A 20,944-nucleotide genomic window follows, 5' to 3' on the forward strand; every position below is an offset into this window, starting at 1 on the left:
AAATAGGAATACCTGTCAAGACTTTTAATAGACTGAGCTATCTGAATGGAATCTGAACATGGTTGTTTAATCCAGGGCGGGGGGGGGGGTGGAGGAACCCAAGCAGATTTTTCCAAAATCTAGTTAATTGTTAAAATGCACCTTCTGATTCCCACATCACCCAACAGCCAATTTTCCTCAGCACAATAAGCACCAGCAGGAAGTGATTACACATCAAATCTGTTATATATCCTGATTTTGTCTATTTTCTATCAAGCTAAACCTGTCTCTTTTTTCTTCACGTAAAACATCTATTTTAACTTTTGTTTAGAAAAATGTGGAGGCAGAAGATTAAACTTGGCAAGACTGAAGTGTCAAGTTTTTGTATTTTTTGGTCTTCCTTGATCAAAATACAAGGAAGTGTTTTCATTGTCCCTAAAATTATGCTGGAGATGTATGACAATATTTTATTTTAGGCAGGAATGTGATGGAGTTTATTCTCTTAATTAGTAGCATCTGGCCACACATTTTTGTGGTTAATGTTGTAGCACATTTGTTCTGTGTACTTTGTACTTTATTGGCCAGTGGGAAATGAAATAATCAACTTGTGGCATGATCTTAGGAGCCAGCGGGCCAGCACAAAATCTGTTTTCTTTGTTTTCTTAACGAAAACCTTATTAATCACTTTATATTAAAACTCCCATGCCAATATACACATTTCAAACACTCAGTAGAAAAGAGGGAAAACACACACAACAGAAATGATCTGCACCATACGCTTTAAACTCATGGGTTCCTCCAAAGAATGCTGGGAACTGTAGTTTGCCCTCACAGAGCTACAATTTCCCAGAACCCTTAACAAACTACTGTTCCCAGAATTCTTTGGGGGAAACCAAGTGCTTTAAAAAGGGTTTAGCATGCATGGAGCTCTTGCCCCTTCTCATGGTTCACGCAACATGTCATTATTCTCCAGGAGAGCTAGTCATAATTAAGCACTTTTCCTTCCACTGATTGCAATGAAGAGTTGAGCACTTAGGTAAATATTTCCCATTGTAATTTGTGAAGCTGAAAAGTGCTTAATTTTGGATGGATCACTCCAGGGGCAGCCAGTAGGAAAGCGGGGGGCATCGCATACCTATCTTCCCGGCAACAGCATCACAGCAGCTTAGCAGCAGGGATAGAGACAAGGTGGTGGGATATTGCCACTGTAGAGATGCACCACCAGCAATGCTGGGTTACTTCTGCTCAGCAATATCAAAAGCAACACGATGGCCAGAAACAATTACAATGTGAAAAACTTTATGGAATAATTCAAAGCATCAAAACTAACAAACAGAAGTCTCTGAAAGTCTCTGAAGGTCCTTAAATGAATCACGGTGCCGGATGGAGGCAAGCTGTGAAGCTTTGTATAATCAGCAAATGTTGAATTCTGATGTCCAACTCTGAACTCTGCTGAACAGTGGGGTTGGCTATATATATTTTTCAAAAAATGTTGTTAGTAACAGTGATTACATAATTGCATGAGCACTGTTCCAGAGTATTTTTCATTCTCATGTATATTATATCTATTCGAAAAAAAGTTTGGGTATGTAACTTTTTATGTTACAGTTTATAATTTCTATGCTATTTGAAGTTGTTGTTATGCATGTGCAGGTCATCATTTGAATATTTTATTTTCAGTTACTGAAGCAATTACATATATTTCTACTTACGAGTGTTGAACTAATTGGCTGATGAAGAATTCAACGAAACAGTAGTTGCTATCCGGAAACACAGTTCAGCAGAGTTCAGAGTTGGACATCAGAATCAGACATTTGCTGATTATACAAAGTTTCACAGCTTGCTCTCCGCCAGGTAAAGTCTGGCACCGTGATTCATGTAAGGACTTTCAGAGACTTCAGTTTGTTAGTTTTGATGTTTTGAATTATTCCATAAAGTTTTTCACAATGTTATTGTTTTTGGCCATCGTGTTGCTTTTGATATTGCTGACTCATATTTCACAACACAGGGGTTAGTTCTGCTGGCATGTCCTCACGGTGCCAACATCCCCACCTCTTCACCCCTTCACCTCTGTCCCAGTAAGCCATGGTGATGGTGGTGCCGGGAGGACAGGTGTGTGCTGCACCCCCTCCCTGCAAGGTGCTCCTGGCATGATCCAGCCAAAGTTAACCACTTTTTAAGTCCGAAGAATTACAACACAAGAGATTTAACTCCCTTGCGCAAGTATCTTCTTGTATTTATGTGGTTTTTAAGATGCACGGTTAGCTACCCGAAGAGACTGTTTAATATGGAAAGCCAAAGAATAACCATGGGCACACTGCTGATAGAAAAATATTAGATAATAACAGGATGGGAGAAGAATAACTGGGTCAAGTTGGTTACCTGGAATAAGTCCTTTCTTGCTTCCACAATTCCCACTGAAGGTGAGAAACGTTTGGAATTGAGTTTTCTGGTAAGGTGGCTCGCCGACGCAATGAGCATTGCTGCATTGATGGTAGTGTAAGGAATTCAAATCTGCTATAATTTTTGTGACTGGGCACCATTCAGCTTGGTAAATCTATATTTGATTAAAATGCACATAAAGTTATCTCAGAAAACCGAACAATTTTAATTTTACCTTCTGAAAATGCTAGGTAATTTAATTTAGTTTTCTCTATGTAAAACATACCCTGCTAAGCATACATATGTTGTAATCATAAAACAACATTAAAAAGTAATGACATCAAAGAAATGAAAACAATTAGAAAAATTTAAACAAGAAGTTCCACCAAGCCTTGCTTTGATTCATTCTAGGATATCAGCTGCCAACTTGTTTCTTGGCTTCTGATTTTGCCCACTGATGTAGATCTCATGTCCCTGTCTACTGCCTCTGTGACTTGTTTCACACACCTCTTTATAGACTAAGCATGATAGGGCCACTGTGGGACTTGCATGGGCCCATCAGAAAACTTCTTTACTTCCTCTGGAGCATAGGAACCAACTCCTAGGGGCCAAGGTCCTTCAGCCGCTCCAATAAATATATTAGTGGGCTGGGTCTCCCCAGAGGAGGTTCATATACCCCATCAGACCAATCTATCAGTTCCAACAGGAATTATGCACAGGGGCTGGTGCAAGATGTCTTCCTCGCATATACAGAAATACTCCCAAGCGTGTCATCATCTCCACCACTCAAGTCAATGATCTTTTGGACACCAGCTCTCCGCTCCTCACTGTCACCTGAGCGTAAGAGTGTCTGGATTATTTCTGATTAAGGACACAAGTTTGTTATTATATTTGTTCTTTGGCTGGTATTTCCATTCCTTCTGTTGTCAGTTTCCATTTCACTACAGGTGGGTGGATGTGTGGGCTGAATTTATAGCACCTCAAGAGATTAATCTATGGATATATTTAAGATAAAATGACAGCCATGAATTTAAATGCCAAGTGATGTGGATACTTTTTTTTAGTCCTCATAATAGCTACAGCAATACTATCAAGTGAGATCCGTACATCACTAGGGATGGACTGAGCAGCTACCTCCATTTCATTTTGGTCTTGCTGGCGCTTGGTCATAACATGCCATGGAAGGAGAACAACCATGAAGGCTTTCTGGTAGGCAATCACTGTTGCTTATTGGGAAGCAGACTAGTGAGGTGGGAAGGAGGTTTGTGTGCTGTAGATGCACTGGCATGCACCATGCTGACCTCACCACTATTTAGCCCCTCTTGGTAAGCCAAAGCAGTCCAACTGCTGAGAAGTTAGCATAGTTGCTCTACCTCACCTGGCAAGCCACTCTGGGCATAATACTCATATGAGGGAAAGGGAGAGAGAGAGAGAGAGAGAGAGAGAGAGAGAGAGAGAGAGAGAGAGAGAGAGAGAATCAAATAAGTTCTCCTCCAAACATATTTTGGTTTCTTAGCTGCATGGCAGAAGAACATAAAACATGAGAAGAACACTGCTGGATCAAGCCAATGGTCTATCTGGTCCAGCATCCTCTTTTCATGGTCACCATGGACTAGAACAGAACTGTCATGGCAAGTAGCCATTGATAGCATTGAAGTTCAGCAATGGAGCTGTGATTCCATCTACGTACCATGCCTCAGGTTCCAGATGTTCCTTAAGATATCCTGCTCCCACACATTTAGGTCAATGGACTACAAATTAAAATATGGCTTTCAAAGGACATTTGCTGTGAAAAGGTTTCAGTGCTTGTAGACAGTGTTTGCAGTCCAAGAGCTCTGTTGCAGTCAACATTTTTACCCCTTACAGGTTGGTTCCCTACAATGTATACAACATATATACAATCATGTAAAGTAGGGATAGGAAATATGATGCCTTCCTGATCTGATTAGGCTGCAGCTCTCAATGCATCTGGCCACCGGCCATGGGATTTGTAAACCAACAAGAATTGGAGGACATCACCTTGGCTAGTTCTCATATTTATTAAAAGTAATTTAAAAAAATGAAGGAGGGAAACAAATGAAAATTGGTCTGTTATTTACTGGCTTGGTTTTTGGTGGTCTAAATTGAATTGTTAGGATTTTTTCTTTCAATAAAAGCTTTTAATGTTGACTGGGGGAGGTCTAGATGTTCCTAGTATCTTTATAATTAATTTTGGAGACCATCTGTTGGGCATCTTCCCAGCAAGCTGCATATCCAGATATCCTTGAGGGTTTGTTTGGTTTGGTTTGTTTTTTAAGTTTTCTCAGGGGAGTCACAGCATTGGCTACCTAAGCAATTGTCATGGTTTTGTTTTTTTTGTTTTTTTGAAACCATTGTGTATGTCTTCCCACAAGTGTCATGGAGAAGTTGATGAGGTTTATTTGTGGGACTGCTTTTTGTTCTTGTTTTTTAGTTTTGCACCCGTAGTCTCTCGACTAGTGCCAAACAGCTGTTTTCAAAGAATGACCCCAAGGTTCAGAGAAGCCAAGCTGAGATAAAATGTACCAAGTCAAGAGCATTTCCTCCAGAATTGATCATCTTTCAACCATGGGGAAATGGGTCACTCAGTTTCCATGGAACGGTCTAGAGGCACAAGGGGCTATCACTTTGCTGAAGCTAAGCAGGTTTCGGTCTGGCCAGTGCCTAGATGGGTGACCACCTGAGAACTACATATAGTGTTAGTACTCAGGTTAAGTACTTAATTTGTTCCGGAGGTCTGTACTTAACCTGAAACTGTACTTAACCTGAAGCACCACTTTAGCTAATGGGGCCTCCTGCTGCCGCCACGCCACCGGAGCACGATTTCTGTTCTCATCCTGAAGCAAACTTCTTAACCTGAAGCACTATTTCTGGGTTAGCGGAGTCTGTAACCTGAAGCGTATGTAACCTGAGGTACCACTGTATGCCATATTGGTTTCCATGATGGAAAAAGGTGGGATATAAACGTATTAAACTAAATAGATCTGACACAAATTCTACACCAGGGACATTTGCCCATGCCAAACCATTCACATGGCCTAGGACCCTCGTACCTACGGGACCGCCTCTCCTGGTATGTCCCATGGAGGACCTTATAGTCTTCAAACAAAAACACCTTGGAGGTCCCGGGCCACAGAAAGGTTAGGCTGGCCTCAACCAGAGCCAGGGCTTTTTTGGCTGTGGCTCCAATTCGGTGGAATGCTCTGTCACAAGAGACTAGGGCCCTGCAGGACTTGACATCTTTCCACAGGGCCTGCAAGACAGAGCTGTTCCACCAGGCCTTTGGCCAGGGCACAGCCTGGCCCCCTCCTTTGGCAATCCTCACAGAACTCTAGCCCAATGGTTGCCATTAATCTGATTTGAACTGATTTTATAATGAACTGATTTTAGAATGTTGTATTATTTTACTGTTGTTAGCTGCTCTGAGCCCGACTTCAGCTGGGGAGGGTGGGATATAAATAAAATTTTATTATTATTATTATATTATTATGTGTAAACAATAAAGCAGTGGCTTGTTAGAACTGAATTATATAGTGCTGACTTGCCTGGCTATTCATCGCTTAGGGAGCAATGGGGCCTTGAAACATGGTTCACTTTATCATCATCATCATCATCATTTATATTTTACCCTTTCTCCAAGGAGCTCAAGGTTGTATACATAGTTCTCCACCTCCTCATTTAGACAACAGCCTTATGAGGTAGGTTAGGCTGAGAGCCAGTGACTGGTCACACAGTGAGATTCCCAACCAATCCATGACCCAAAAGTCACCTATCCTTGGAAACTGACAATTCCCCAAATTTTATCATGCAGTTTTTGAACAACAACAACAACAAAAAACGAGGAAAAAATATGTGCATTCGCTTATTTTTAAGCATTAAAATGTATTGTATATGGGGAAATTGCTTGCGGAAATGTTCCTACTAGGCAAAATTGCATGAGAAGGGGTATATTAGAAGAAACACACATGGAAATGTGTGTGGATTTTGGGGTAGGCTTTGAAAACTGATTTGGTGAGCTGGACTGAAGACTGGGAAATGGAGAAACGGAGAAAAGCCATAACTGGACAGGTTCTTCCATCCGTATTTGGCACACCAGCTGATATGGAAAAGTTTTCTTAAGATTGGGAGGCTGAAGACGGTTAATCTATACTGGGCAGAGATGGGATATTGTGTTACCACTGCTGGACTGCAGCCATGAGCATAGTGCTAAAGGAAAAAGGAAAACACAGGTTCTTTAATCTTCTGAAAAGGTCATTCAGGAGCCAGAGCTATACTCCAGGAGGCAGGCAAAGACACAGAATAAAGTCTGCCATGGAAGCAGCATGCAGCCAGAGTTCTTGATTAACTTAAATAAAAACAAGTAAAGGGCTGATTTCTCTTTACACAGGTTGGAGAAAACAATTCACAGCAGTGATTCTTGACCTCCCTCCATTCACACTGTGAAAATGCATGGATATACTAATAATAGTAATAAACAAACTTTGGTTCTTAATTTAGTCTTGAAATTCAAAACAGCTGCACAGCCGCTTGGGATTTCTGTATGAGCGCATCGCAAATTGCTTTTCCCAGTGCTGTGGCACTGCGCTAGAGAAATGTTTTTCAAAATATACATAATAACAGGGTTGATCTCCCAATGGATGAAAGCCGTATTGCAAGCCATATAGAAACGATGCCTGTTACATAGCAAAATCATTGTTCTTTATTTAATTATGCCCCCCCACACACACACAGAACATCCCAGAGGTTCTAGGGCAACTGTGAACACAGCTTCGTGTAATACAAACATGGCATTCCAGCTAAGCCATCTCTCTTGGTTGAGAACAGAGACACACCAAGTGGTGATAATTAACTGTGAGCTAAATCATGGTTGGAGGGGAAGAGAAGGTACAGATCTTATTTTAATTCTAAGAAAGAAAGCAGCAACAAGCTTTTCCCACGCAAGCTTAGAGACATTGCTTTGCCATGAGAAAACAGGATAAGTTCCATGCAGTAAAGAAAAAAGTCACAGTGTGCCTGGACCAAGGGATCTGACTTCGTATCTGTAGCTTTGGGAAGTAGCTCACTTGAGTTTGCAGTTTGGGGCTTTCTAGTTCAACTTGTTATTCGGGATATGTTAGTGTGGGTACGTCCCACTGAATTCAAGAGGACTTAGTTCTAAATAGGTCGTGCCCTGTTAAAAACAAAGCACTGTGTTCCCCTGCCTCATGCATTACAATGGGGAATATAAGGACTCAGCTACACTGGTTAAAAATGCGTTATACAAATATGGCACCAGAGGGTGCTGTAGAGCAGTGTTCCGCTGTGAATGGTAAATTGCATTGGGAGCCAAATTTTATACCGTTTTTTAATAGTGTTTTTCATATATGTGTAGATTCCGCCTAAGAATGGTGTGTGTGTGTGTGTGTGCGCGCGCACACACACACACACACACACACACACACACATATATATATATATATATATATATATATATATATATGCTTTCGTAGATTTTCACGGGTACAGGAATGCAGGTTTTGGTGTCCTCGGGTGTCTTCCCGTGTAAAAGTTGGGGTGTCTAGGCGACGTTTCGACGAGGATGACGAGTGAGACCTCGTCGAAACGTCGCCTAGACACCCCAACTTTTACACGGGAAGACACCCGAGGACACCAAAACCTGCATATATATATATATATATACACATGAAAGTGGATGAAATTTGCAAGCACAGCAGATCCTCCAGAGTGGATTAAGTCTTCCAACTTGCAGTGAGGAACAGCAAAATCTTTTTTGTTTTGTTTTTGGGAAACCCAGCCAGATGGGCAAGGTATAAATAAATAAATAAATAAATAAATAAATAAATAAATAAATTATTATTATTATTATTATTATTATTATTATTATTATTATTATTTTGTGCAGGGCACTATTAAAATAAAAGAGACTGCCCACTTCACAAGGTTCCTCCCACCCACCAACACAAATTGAAACGTAGCTACAGCTGCAACAGGGGCCAGGTGAATGCACTTATGCATGTAAGGTTACTTTCGGTGGGATGTGGGTGGCGCTGTGGTCTAAACTACTGAGCCTTTGGGGCTTGCTGATCGGAAGGTCAGCAGTTCGAATCCGCGAGATGAGGTGAACTCTGTCCCAGCTCCTGCCAACCTAGCAGTTCAAAAGCACGCCAGTGCAAGTAGATAAATAGGTACCGCTGCGGCGGGAAGGTAAACAGCATTTCCATGCGCTCTGGAACTTCTCACGGTGTCCCGTTGCACCAGAAGCAGTTCAGTCATGCTGGCCACATGACCCGGAAAGCTGGCTCCCTCGACCTGAAAGCGAGATGAGCGCCGCAACCCCATAGTCACCTTTGACTTAACCGTCCAGGGGTCCTTTACCTTTTACCTTTACTTCCCATGCATAAAGAATGCCTGAAGAAGGCTACCATCTCCATGGATGAAGTTGGAAGAATGCAAGAGTTTCCTTCAAGGACGCTGAGACTTAAGCCTGCAAATCCTTAAGGATTTGTCATGTGGCGCTCAGCTTTTACGTCACCAGTGTGTTCTGACTAAAGGAAGGAGTCACCAGAGGATGAACTACTAGGTCTTACAATAGCATGCAACAGCCAGAATGAGGCATATGAGAAAGGTCCACATCCTGTAGAATATAGATTACCTTGTTTGTTTGTTTGTTTGTTTAGATGGAATAATTGAGGTATTTAATTGAGGCATTTAACAGCATTATCATCATCTTCATCTTATTTAAATTGCTTAATTTAAAAAAATCAATACAGTGGTACCTCGGGTTGAGTACTTAATTCGTTCCGGAGGTCTGTTCTTAACCTGAAACTGTTCTTAACCTGAAGCACCACTTTAGCTAATGGGGCCTCCCGCTGCCGCCGCACAGCCGGAGCACGATTTCTGTTCTCATCCTGAAGCAAATAGTACCCAAGGTACTATTTCTGGGTTAGCAGAGTCTGTAAGCTGAAGCGTATGTAACCTGAAGCGTATGTAACCCGAGGTACCACTGTACTAGGAAGCCACAATAAAACCGCATGCTGCTGTCTGGGCTGTACCAGAAAGAATTCAGATGGGACTTAACCATTTTGGAATGTTTCGCAACAACAAATCTTTTTCTGCATGTGGAAACTTAGCATGGCAGGGTTCTGTGAAAAGAAGATGCTGGACTCGATGGGCCTCTGGCTCCTCTTATGTTCTGTGTTACCTGGTCCAGGTTCTGCCAATAACTCCACTCCATGAACCTTGCCAGACCCCACAATTCACCAGCGATGGCTCTGTGTGATGGAGGGGAATCTACTCAAGCAAACCTGAGACAGGTAACACGCCAACTTCCATTAGAGCAGCTACTCTTGCGTTCAATGAGGGCCACGGTGTAAACAGCTATCTTTAAAAGGAAGGGCATGAATTACTTGGCTTCCTGGCACCATGGGAGATCCTTTTCCTCAGAAGAGGATAGTGATGAAACACAGCGTTCAGTGGCTTTGATTCATGCAATTGTTTAGAGTCACACACGCGAACAAAGATACCATTTTACCAAGGGAAATAGTTCTGCAGTTTCAGATCACTCCGTATTTCCCAAAAGCTTGATGCAGTGATGTAATTTGCACTGTTGGCCACGAAGCACAGCCCCTATGCAATCTGTCTACATTCTTTCTGATTTATAGAGTCCTGAGCGTAACCAAAGGAAAAAAGAATCCTGCTTACTATGGGAAAATTGGATGGGTGGGGGAGGGGCTGGGGCCAACAGAACTAGCTGTACAAATTCAGTTTATTTTGCATGCCTCGACCCGAAAATGAACTTGTTCTGTGGCTTCGGTTCAAAAATGCTTTTCTCTCCTTCACTTTGGAACTCTTTGGACATAACTGGTTAGATCTTGCCAGCTGCCAAGCTGAGGAAAATGAAGGGGGTGGGGAGGGAGCTTATCTGCAATAACAACAACAGCATGTGATATTGACAGGTGTAGGTGTGTAATGGGTGAAACAAATATGGAAGGTCTTGAAGAAAAAGCAGGATGCACCTGGAAGAGCACAGCAGGAGATGTTAATGTTTCTGTTGTAAAAACACACAATAATAACATGAATCACACACACACATCCCAGTATGGGGCTCATGCATAGATGTCAAGTGTCCCTTATTTGGTGGGACAGTCCCTTATCCCAGCGCCATGTCCCGCTGCTGTCCCTTATTGATGATGTCCCTTAAATAAGCTACTGAAGGTAATGGGGCCCTTTATATATCCAGCTGTGCTTTGTCAACAACAAATTGTTGCTGTTTTCGTGTTGAATATATGCTATATGGTAATTTCTGGACCTAATAGGTATCTAAAGCCATTTGCACGCAACAAAATATGTATTTTATCAAAGTAATTGTTGATCCCTTATTTTGGCTGCTGATCCCTTATTTTCGGGGCTGCTGGTCCCTTATTTTCAAATCTGTAAGTTGACAGCTATGGGCTCATGTTCTGTGTCCAAGACGTTTTGGGAAGTATAAGATGGTGTCTCCTCCTCCCATTCTATGTCCAGAAATCACTTGGACTGGAAGTTCCGTTTTACTTTGGTCGCATCCACACCTCCAATCAGAGCACATTTATGTCATGGAGAATGCTGGGAACTGTAGTGCTTGTGAGGTCATAGGTCTGTGAGGTCAGCACACTTAACAAACCATTGTCCTTGGGGATACTTGGTATAGGAGCTCAGCACTGGCAGTACTGGCAGGGGAAATAGGGACAATTCTGGGATCAAATTAGAAGCTAGAATGGCTTTTGTAATTCCGGGGCTGTCCCTGGAAAATCAGGACCCTTGGAGGGTATGCTGTTGGGGCTTCAGTTGGGAAGTTTGGGGGCTTTCTTTGACCTTATGTGGCCTGTGGTTTTTGGCCTTATATTTGAACCTCTTTCTTTTAATTCATTTTCAAGACCCGGTCATGCTTTTCAAGTAATGAGGCCAAAACAAGTAGATTTACTGTCTTCCTTCTGCTGTGTGTGTGTTCTTTTGTGGGAAGCAGATGTATTTCTGTGGCAGCTCCTTGACAAAATTCCCTTTTAATAAAGTGCGCCGTTGAACATTCTGGATGTCTTTGGGTGGAGTGCATGTGTTCCGATTTCTATGCCAACCATCTCCCTAAAATAACACTTCTGTTACCAACTTCAACATATTACTTGGATGACATTCAGCAACACAGAATAGTTTTGTGCTCGTCATCTTTCACTTATTTCCATCTCTGCTGCTGCTTTATCTCCAAAATTGTATTAGGCGTTAGTCTTATTTCCACATAGCCGCTGAGTTGACATGAACAGGGTTACACTGAAAGTTTCTGAGTTGTTAAAGGCAATGGATAAGTTGTCTTGTGATTATCCATTTGAGCAAAGGGCAGTGACATGCTCAGCTGGTGTTAATTTGTGGTTTTATTTGTGCCTTTTTTATAGTACATCAGTTTCCCTGAACAAATTTTATTTTCTGGTATTAAATTATTGATTTTATGCTGGGTGTTGTATATTATGCTTGATTGCAGGGGAATTCTGTAAAATTGGGCGCACAATGCTAAATGCAAGGCTCCTGCTGTATACACGCCATTCATCTGAGCCATGGAGGACCACAAATAGTGACTCCTGCAGATACCTCTGTGATTGGGCAGGGATATAAGGGATTTGGTAGTCCTTGAGGTATTCTGAATCCACGTTCTTAAAGGCCTTGTATGCAAGAACCATCAACTTGGTCAGAGAGCAAGCATTGAGGAATTCTGCTATTCCATCAAGGCATCGGACCAGTTCAATTTCAGGTGGCCAGTACAAAGGACTTCCATGTTCTAAGCATTTTAACCCTGGAATTCTTTTTAACTGGGAATTGCAAGAGGAGCCTTAGCAAACAAAACATTAGCGATGGCTCCCATCCCAGCACAATTAATGGTGCTACCATTTCCAGCAAAATCATGTTTCCTTTTCCTTCTTACTTGTGCGAAAGAAAGAAAGAAAGAAAGAAAGAAAGAAAGAAAGAAGACAGAGGGGGAGAATGTGCAATATTAAGGTTATTCAATGGACCATTATCTTCCCATTTTGCTTTGACCACTATTGGCCTCCTCTCCAGCGAGCTTCCCAACACTGCCATAAATGTCTTTCTCATAAACAATTACTCTTCATTTCCCACAAGTTCCAGAGGGGGGAATGAAAAAGAAATGAAAGCACTAAGGTACTTCTGGGTAGAAATGAAACACTGAGACTCTTCTTTCAACGCCTCCGTATGTCATGTTTATTTCTTATCCCTTGCACATATGCATTATTCAAAAGTAAGACTCAGGTTTTGTGGGATTCTGTCAAGGCATTGTGTTTTCCAGCACTGACCTGAGTTTGATGCGTTCGGGAATCTCAGAGCACAGTGCAAATATTCCTTTGCCGAAAGATGAAAAGGATGGCGCTGTGCTTATCGCGCATGTGGTCGGAGAATGCTAGCGTGCCTTCCTTTATTAGCTTCCTGGATTAAACTCACATCATCTTTCTTTCCCAAAGCATTATGAGGCTCAATTAAAACCATATTGCCTCTGGCAGTCTCTTCGCAGCGGGTTAGGATCTCAAGTGTAAATGTACCTAAAGAATAGGTTGGTGAGGGGAATATTTCAGCTTGAAAAACAGAGAATGCTTGCCTAACAGAGAACGTGAAATTAGCAAGAGATAAGTGTGGCGCTGTGGGTTAAGCCACAGAGCCTAGGACTTGCCAATCAGAAGGTTGGCGGTTCGAATCCCCGTGACGGGGTGAGCTCCTGTTGCGCGGTCCCTGCTCCTGCCAACCTAGCACTTTGAAAGCACATCAAAGTGCAAGTAGATAAATAGGTACCACTCCGGCGGGAAGGTAAACAGCGTTTCCATGCGCTGCACCAGAAGCGGCTTAGTCATGCTGGCCACATGCCGGCTCCCTTGGCCAATAAAGCGAGATGAGCGCTGTAACCCCAGACTCGGCCATGACTGAACCTAATGGTCAGGGGTCCCTTTACCTTTACCTAAGGTTGTTATATAGCTGCTCTAAATGAGCAGCAAATTCAGTAGTTTCATGCCAGTCAATGGAATGGGTCCGCTTGCAGGAAAAGTAAGGCAGGATCGCTCTGGGTGGACTTGACCCAACCCAGGGTGACATGGTGCTGCTTTGACCCAATCCAGCCAAATCCCAGGTTAACAAAAATCAGCCCTATTCAGTTTGTGATCTGGGATTTGGCCAGAACCATAGCACAGTCTTTGCTCAGATACCAAAGTATGCAGATCATTTGTTAAGTGCAGAGAATAGCAGGCATATAAAATCTAATGTGTCCATTTGAAGTACTTAGATACAGCTATGGGATATGTGTGATTAAGCCCATACCCCTGCTGTACTTCTACCTACATTAAAGAGATGCCAGATTTTACATGTCTGCTTGCTTCGTGCAGACCACCTCTGTGATTCACTTTAAGTGGCTGATGGAGACTCTTTTTTATTTAATCATAAGTGGATAGATTTCACTTTAGGAAATTTCTAGTGGGGAATACAAAGTGAACAGCAGATTGAGGGTCTATAAAATGATGCAGCTTAATCACTTTTCTTAAAAAAAAAGTCATTATGACAAGCGCTTGGGCTCCTGTCATATATATTTTTCAAGCTGTTTTTGCAGATAGAGTTATTCGCTCTCTAGAGGGGTAGTTGATGGACTGCTGACATACATTTCTAATGTAGAATTTGATGGATGCGGATATCAGCAGCCACCCACCTAGTGGAATACAGCCCAGGGGAAGAGAAGAAATAGTTACGTTTGTATTTCTAAGTGGATCTGAACAAGAGCTCTGAGTTTTGACCTAAAATTCACTTTATTTCCCTCCTAACCATCAATGATTCAAAAGCCTCGCTCAGTCAAAGGTTCCTCCTCATAATTTATTCTTGTCCTGTCAATAAAAGTTGCAGAAGGAGCAAATCTGTCCCCGATAGCTAGATGGATATATAATACAAACATTCAAAACGTATTTGTACTTCTGTTTTCAAACCATTGCTAAGAATGAATAAAATATACAGTGGTATCTCTGGTTATGAACGTAATTCGTTCTGGAGGTCCGTTCTTAACCTGAAACCATTCTTAACCTGAGGTGCCACTTTAGCTAATGGGGCCTCCCACTGCCGCCATGCTGCTGGCACATGATTTCTGTTCTCATCCTGAGGTAAAGTTCTTAACCTGAGGTACTATTTCCGGGTTAGCGGAGTCTCTAACCCAAAGTGTTTGTAACCCGAGGTGTTTGTAACCTGAGGTACCACTGTATATCACTCAGTGGCAACTGGGGACCACCTGTGGTCCGATGGTTTCATTCAGGTGGTCAGTGCTGTGCCTGTAACAACACAATTTAAAATCATATAACATCTATCAGAGCATGTTGCAACTGCTACAGCAGAAACACCATGGTGCATCTGCAGCAGAACAAACGAACGCCTTCATTTGCCCCAGCTGCAACAGAACATGTCTCTCTACAGCCACAGCAGGTGCTGTAACCTTCCAGCAGTTTGACTTCACCCCCAAAGGCACACTCCTTCATTGTCACCAGAGAGCTGAGGTTTTACTTGCAGGGAAATGAATCGGACCTTGCACAGTGCATGACCCAGTTCTGTGCAAGTCCCAGTGGCCAGCTGATTGTAATGTGAAGATTCACCCAACAGTCTGAAAGGGAAAAAATGCAGAACCATCTCTATGTGGGAACCCCACTTTAATGCAAGCTCTCCACCCATGCTTCTTCAGCTGGTATACATGCTGAGAACAAAATAAAAAACAAAGTAGGTTCCTATCTCCTTGTTGCTAATTGCTTTGAGAACAATGGTGGGAAGCAATGGTGGAAAGTTCCTAAGCAGACAGATGTCAACTGAATTACACTTCAAGTTGACTTTGGACAAAGAGACAATGATTCATGGAGAGGCCAGTTTTTAAAACAATGACCAAATAGTTCTGTGACGTCTGGTCTCTCTCCCAGCCCTACCTGAATATGCTGGGGACTGAATCAATAATTTTTACACTCAAATCAGATGCTCTCCCACTGAGCTGTGTCTCCCCTTTGCAGACACCCGTTGCTACTCAGAGCACTTCCTAGAAGACTTTTGCCAACCTGTAGAGAGCCCTGTTCATGTTCCTCTATCCTAATATAATGATAATGTAATCACAAATAAATAACCACGGTGCTATGGAGAGGAAAGGACATCCCCACCTCCTGATACGTGGCATATCCGAAGTCCTGCTTTAGCATAGTACAGCCAAATCCTGGTTCCCGAACGGCTTAGCTGCTGAACAAATTGCCTCCTGAATGCCCAAACCCAGAAGTAAGTGTTCCCGGTTTGTGAACGTTTTTCAGAAGCCAAACGTCCGACGTGGCTTCCGTTTGAGTGCAGGAAACTCCTGCAGCCAATCGGAAGCCGTGCCTTGGTTTTCGAACTGTTTTGGGAATCGAACGGACTCCCAGAACGGATTAAGTTTGATAACCAAGGTACCACTGTACTTAAAAATAAACACCCTAAAATTATGTCATGTTAAGTTTACATGCTGTGTACGTATCTGAAAAGCCCTTTTCTAATAGCCATAGGTTTGGCGATGCGTTGACCAGGATATATTTGTATCCAACACTCCCCTTTGGTTGGACCAAGGCATCAAAGGCTCTGTGAGTGGTAGACATCTGAGCTCTTAGGCCCAAAGTATATGGAAGACTGCCTTGATCCCTACCAAACTTCTCAGCTGTTAAGATTAGAAGAGACGTTCCTCTTCAAAACTCTGTTGCCCTCAGGAGCATGGGGACTGGTGGCCTGGGAGAGAACTTTTTGTGGCAGCTCATACCTCCCAGCAGACGTATACTGAAGATATGTCTCTGAATGCTGAAGATATGTCTCTTTACCCTGACCTTTGACAGTTGTTTTGTTTTGTTTTGTTTTGTTTTGTTTTGTTTTGTTTTGTTTTGTTTTGTTGTCTCGTCTCGTCTCGTCTCGTCTCGTCTTGTGGTGTAGAGAGCCAGTGTGGTGTAATGGTTAAGAGCAGTGGACTCGTAATATGGTGAACCAGGTTCGCTTCCCCGCTCCTCCACATGCAGCTGCTGGGTGACCTTGGGCCAGTCACACTTCTCTGAAGTCTCTCAGCCCCACTCACCTCACAGAGTGTTTGTTGTGGGGGAGGAAGGGAAAAGGAGATTGATAGCCGCTTTGAGACTCCTTAGGGTAGTGATAAAGCAGGATATCAAATCCAAACTCCTACTCCTCCTCTTCTTGTCTTGTTTTGTGGGACTCACCCCTTTGGCTCAATTTATACCGTTCTCTTCTATTTGGGATGGTTCTATGTGTTTTATTGTTGTAATGGTGCCCTCTTGGTTGTTCCACTGCCCTCAGAAGCTTGAGGGGTGACAGCCCAGGAGAGGGCATTCTCTGTGGCAGTCCCTAAATTGTAGAACTCCCTCCGCACAGAGGTACATCTGGCACATTCATTAGCCTCCTTCCAGCGAATCATCTCTTTGCCTGGCTTTTGACACTTGGGATGTATATTTTTAGGACCCAGATTATTTTTGGCATTTTAAGTTGTTTTAAGTCATTGTTTCAATTGTATAATATTGTGTTTTAGTATTAATGCTGTGTTTTACTTGTTGTAAAAGATCCCATGGACACCCTCCCAGTGGCCACAGAACTGCAACTTTGGGGGTTATTTTTACTGAAATACTGGGACATTTGTATAAATGACAACTCAATAGCATGCACTTTCCATACCTAAAATTTTACGGGCAGTGATGAGAGAACTGGAAACTGTTAGCATGCTTGTTTTACCATTTCTGAAGAAATGTAAAATAGGGACTTCCTAGGGATGATCAACTAGAAATTGTTAAATGGTTTTAAAACTGACTGGCATTTTATCTATTCCAGTACAGTGGTACCTTGGTTTAAGAAAAGCTTAGTTTATGAACAACTTGGATTAAGAACGCTGCAAACCCGGAAGTAGATGTCTTGGTTTGTGACTTTGCCTTGGAAGCAGAACATGTTCCGCTTCCTGTTGAGTGTGTTCCATTTGTAAACTGAGTCCCCCGCTGGTATAGAAAAGCACACCTTGGTTTAAGAACACTTTGGTTTAAGAACGGACGTCCGGAACGGATTAACTTCATAAACCAAGGTACCACTGCAATCCAAATCTTGCAATGCAAGTTCTCCAAACAAACAAATATGTATATATTAGGGGATAGTGGTGCATTAAAATGTTAGTAAAAATATCATTCAAAAATGCTATATATGGGAAAATTTCTTGCAAAAATGTGTGCATTATATAAAATTGCATATAAAAATGTGTTTTGTGGAGAAAATGACACTAAAATGTTTTGTTTCGTTTTTGGAGAAAATGACAGTAAATCTCAAATTGTTGCTAGATATGGAAACCTGAATTTAAGACTGAAGAAATGAGAAACCAAGAGAACAAGGTGGATAGATGCTTGCATCCCAACAGATGAGCCAATGCTCTGACTCAGTATAAAAGACTGTCATACAAGCTTTTTGTGCAATCCATCTACTATATATTTTGGAAAGTTGTGGTTGTGTTGACTGTGCATTTGGCCACCTCTTAAGATGTCATAATGAAGTTTTGCATGATGTTTCCTGAAATCAAGGAGCAGTATTTCATCTGTTTTGAATGAGAGGAACACAGGAAGCTGCCATTGGCCCATCTATCTCAATATCACTTACACTGATAGGCAATGGCTCTCCAAGATCTCAGGCAGGAGTTTCTCCCAGGCCTACCAGGAGATACCAGGGACTGAATGTAAGGCATGTAAGGCAGATGGCATCTTCCAAAATTGCACTGATTCTAAGCACTGGTTTCAAAACTGCACCAATGTTTTGTTTCTTAGAATTCTTGAGTAGCACTGGGTACGAAACTGTTAGCATTCTATAAATGTAAATAATGTTGCTTTGCTGATTTCCCCTCCTGAACTACATCCTAATCTCTACTAACAGAGAGCAATCACCTCACAGCCTTGTACCGGAAGGAAGAAACCATCCGCGTCTTGCGCAGTGGTGAGATCCACAGCCCTCGCTTTCCTCACAACTATCCCAGGAACCTGTTACTGATGTGGAGGCTGCTTTCACCAGAGAATGCAAGGATACAACTGGTGTTTGATAACCAATTTGGACTGGAGGAGCCAGAGAATGATATCTGCAGGTGGGTTGTGTGAGAGTGTGCGGAGGGGACAGTCATGAAGCGTTAATGGCATCAAAACAAAGAGAAAAACAAGGCAAAAATAATTAAAAACAAATTATTATTATTATTATTATTATTATTATTATTATTATTATTATTATTATTATTACCCCACCCATCTGGCTGGGTTTTCCCAGCCTCTCTGGGTGGCTCCCAACAGAATATTAAAAACACGATAAAACATGAAACTTAAAAAACTTCCCTAAACAGGGCTGCCTTCAGATGTCTTCTAAATGCCAGGTAGTTGTTTATTTCCTTGACATCTGGTGGGAGGGTGTTCCACAGGGCGGGCGCCACTACTGAGAAGGTCCTCTGCCTGGTTCCCTGTAACCTCACTTCTCACAGTGAGGGAACCACCAGAAGGCCCTCAGAGCTGGACCTCAGTGTCTGGGCTGAACTATGGGGGTGGAGATGCTCCTTCAGGTATACGGAGATGATGCCGTTTAGGGCTTTCAAGGTCAGCACCAACACTTTGAATTGTGCTCGGAAATGTACTGGGAGCCAATATAGGTCTTTCAGGACTGGTGTTATATGGTCCCAGCTTCCTGCCAGGCACATTTAGGGAGCTTGTGGGAACTCTGTTTCACTTGAGCAATATGGCTCCATACACCAACATCCATACTATCACAGGAGGCTTCCTTGTCCCAAGCAGTTGGATTTACCCCACTTGGGGTACCCAACTTGGTGCCCTCAAAATGTTGATGGACCTCAGCTCCCATCACCCCTGATGATTGACTGTGTTTGCTGGGACTTATGGGAGCTGGAGTCTAACAAGATCTGGAGGACATGTTGGCGATCCCTGATTTAAGTGACTGCAACAATGTCATGATGCTGTGTTGGCTACCCTTGTTTTAGGAGTTCAAGGATCATAGTCAGACTGATACTATTCCCTCTAAGGCAGCCTTTCTCAACCTGTTGGTCCCCAGATGTTGTTGGACTACAACTCCCATCACCCCTAGCTAGCAAGGCCAGAGCTCAGGGATGATGGGAGTTGTTGTCCAACAACATCTGGGGACCCACAGTTTGAGAACCACTGCTCTAAGGTATGAAGTTGGGGCCTTCATCCAGGCTACGGAAAACTCTGGACAGCATCCAATACATTTTTATCTCTGTAGAGTAGTCAAGAAAGGAATGGGAAGGGATAGGCTGTGGAATAGTCAACTGTTTGACTAGGCTGCTTGCCCTTATGCAGAGTTTGTTCTTTTTAATGTTTATTTTGAATAACGATACAATTTGGGCTCATTTGGGCTCACAAAGGAGCCATATTCCTAGCTGCACCGGCTGCTTTATAGCTCTTTTGCTTCCGCAGAGTATTCAAAGCATATGGATGAATTTCAGCCCGTCATAAATAACCCACAAAGTCCTGTTTGGGATTGGGAGGCTTATCGCCAAGGAGAGAGGCATGCCTAAACTTTCCCTTGACAGGCTTTCCAGACAGATCTACATGCTACCACACTAGGATTTTTAAAGTGTCTAAAGCTATGAAGTATCAGATGCGGCTACTCTGCTTTGCCACATTGCTGTCCAGAGCAGTCAGTGATTGGTGGTTGGTAATGCTGAAACAAGCTTCCACAGCAGTAGTCTAATACCTAATTGGCCAGCCCATTTCATTACTGTAGTTAACCATTAGAGAGTTATGGTTCCACCTTCCTCCACGCCAGCAATGTAGCAGTTGAGAGCCTTTCTGGCCCTCTAGATGTTGGGAGTGACAGACAGCATGATAAAGAGACTGGAGCAGTGGCGGCAGCTGCAAAGGAGACCACCCTCAGCCACCTTGTTAGTTGCTGGAGTGAATGGTGGGAGCCAAGATACTTCCATGCTGGGGCAAGGCCCCATCTGATTCCAGCCCAAATATAGGCCCATTTTATTATTTAACAGCTTCATCATCATCATCATCATCATCATCATCATCTTATCTAAATTGCTGAATTAAAAACAAATCAATACAGTGGTACCTCGGGTTAAGTACTTAATTCGTTCTGGAGGTCCGTACTTAACCTGATACTGTTCTTAACCTGAAGCACCACTTTGGCTAATGGGGCCTCCTGATGCTGCCGCGCCACCGGAGCACAATTTCTGTTCTCATCCTGAAGCAAGGTTCTTAACCTGAAGCACTATTTCTGGGTTAGCAGAGTATGTAACCTGAAGCGTCTGTAACTTGAGGTACCACTGTATACAATATTTACAAGCCATCTTTATAACCACATGCTAACAAGCTTGAATTAGTTCATTCACACTGTGAAATAATTAGAGTTGTTATGAATCACAACCATGGAAAGTATGGGGTTGCTGCAAGCCAGGAGATGGGAACTTGTGGGTCTCCCGAGGATTGTGGATTATACCTCCCAGCAACCGTGCTCA

The 20,944-nt window shown here is 42.7% G+C and overlaps 1 protein-coding gene across 1 annotated transcript in view; it reads left to right on the forward strand.

Annotated features, from left to right (window-relative positions):
* Positions 1–20,944, forward strand: part of PDGFD (platelet derived growth factor D) — a 146,167-nt gene that overhangs the window by 71,032 nt on the left and 54,191 nt on the right. The window contains exon 2 of the mRNA XM_081910014.1: positions 18,340–18,544. Within this exon, the coding sequence (XP_081766140.1) occupies positions 18,340–18,544 (205 nt within the window). The remainder of the gene's footprint in view (positions 1–18,339; positions 18,545–20,944) is intronic.

The sequence above is a fragment of the Podarcis melisellensis genome, assembly GCF_964234715.1.
Source record: "Podarcis melisellensis genome assembly, chromosome: 4".
Lineage (NCBI taxonomy): Eukaryota > Metazoa > Chordata > Lepidosauria > Squamata > Lacertidae > Podarcis > Podarcis melisellensis.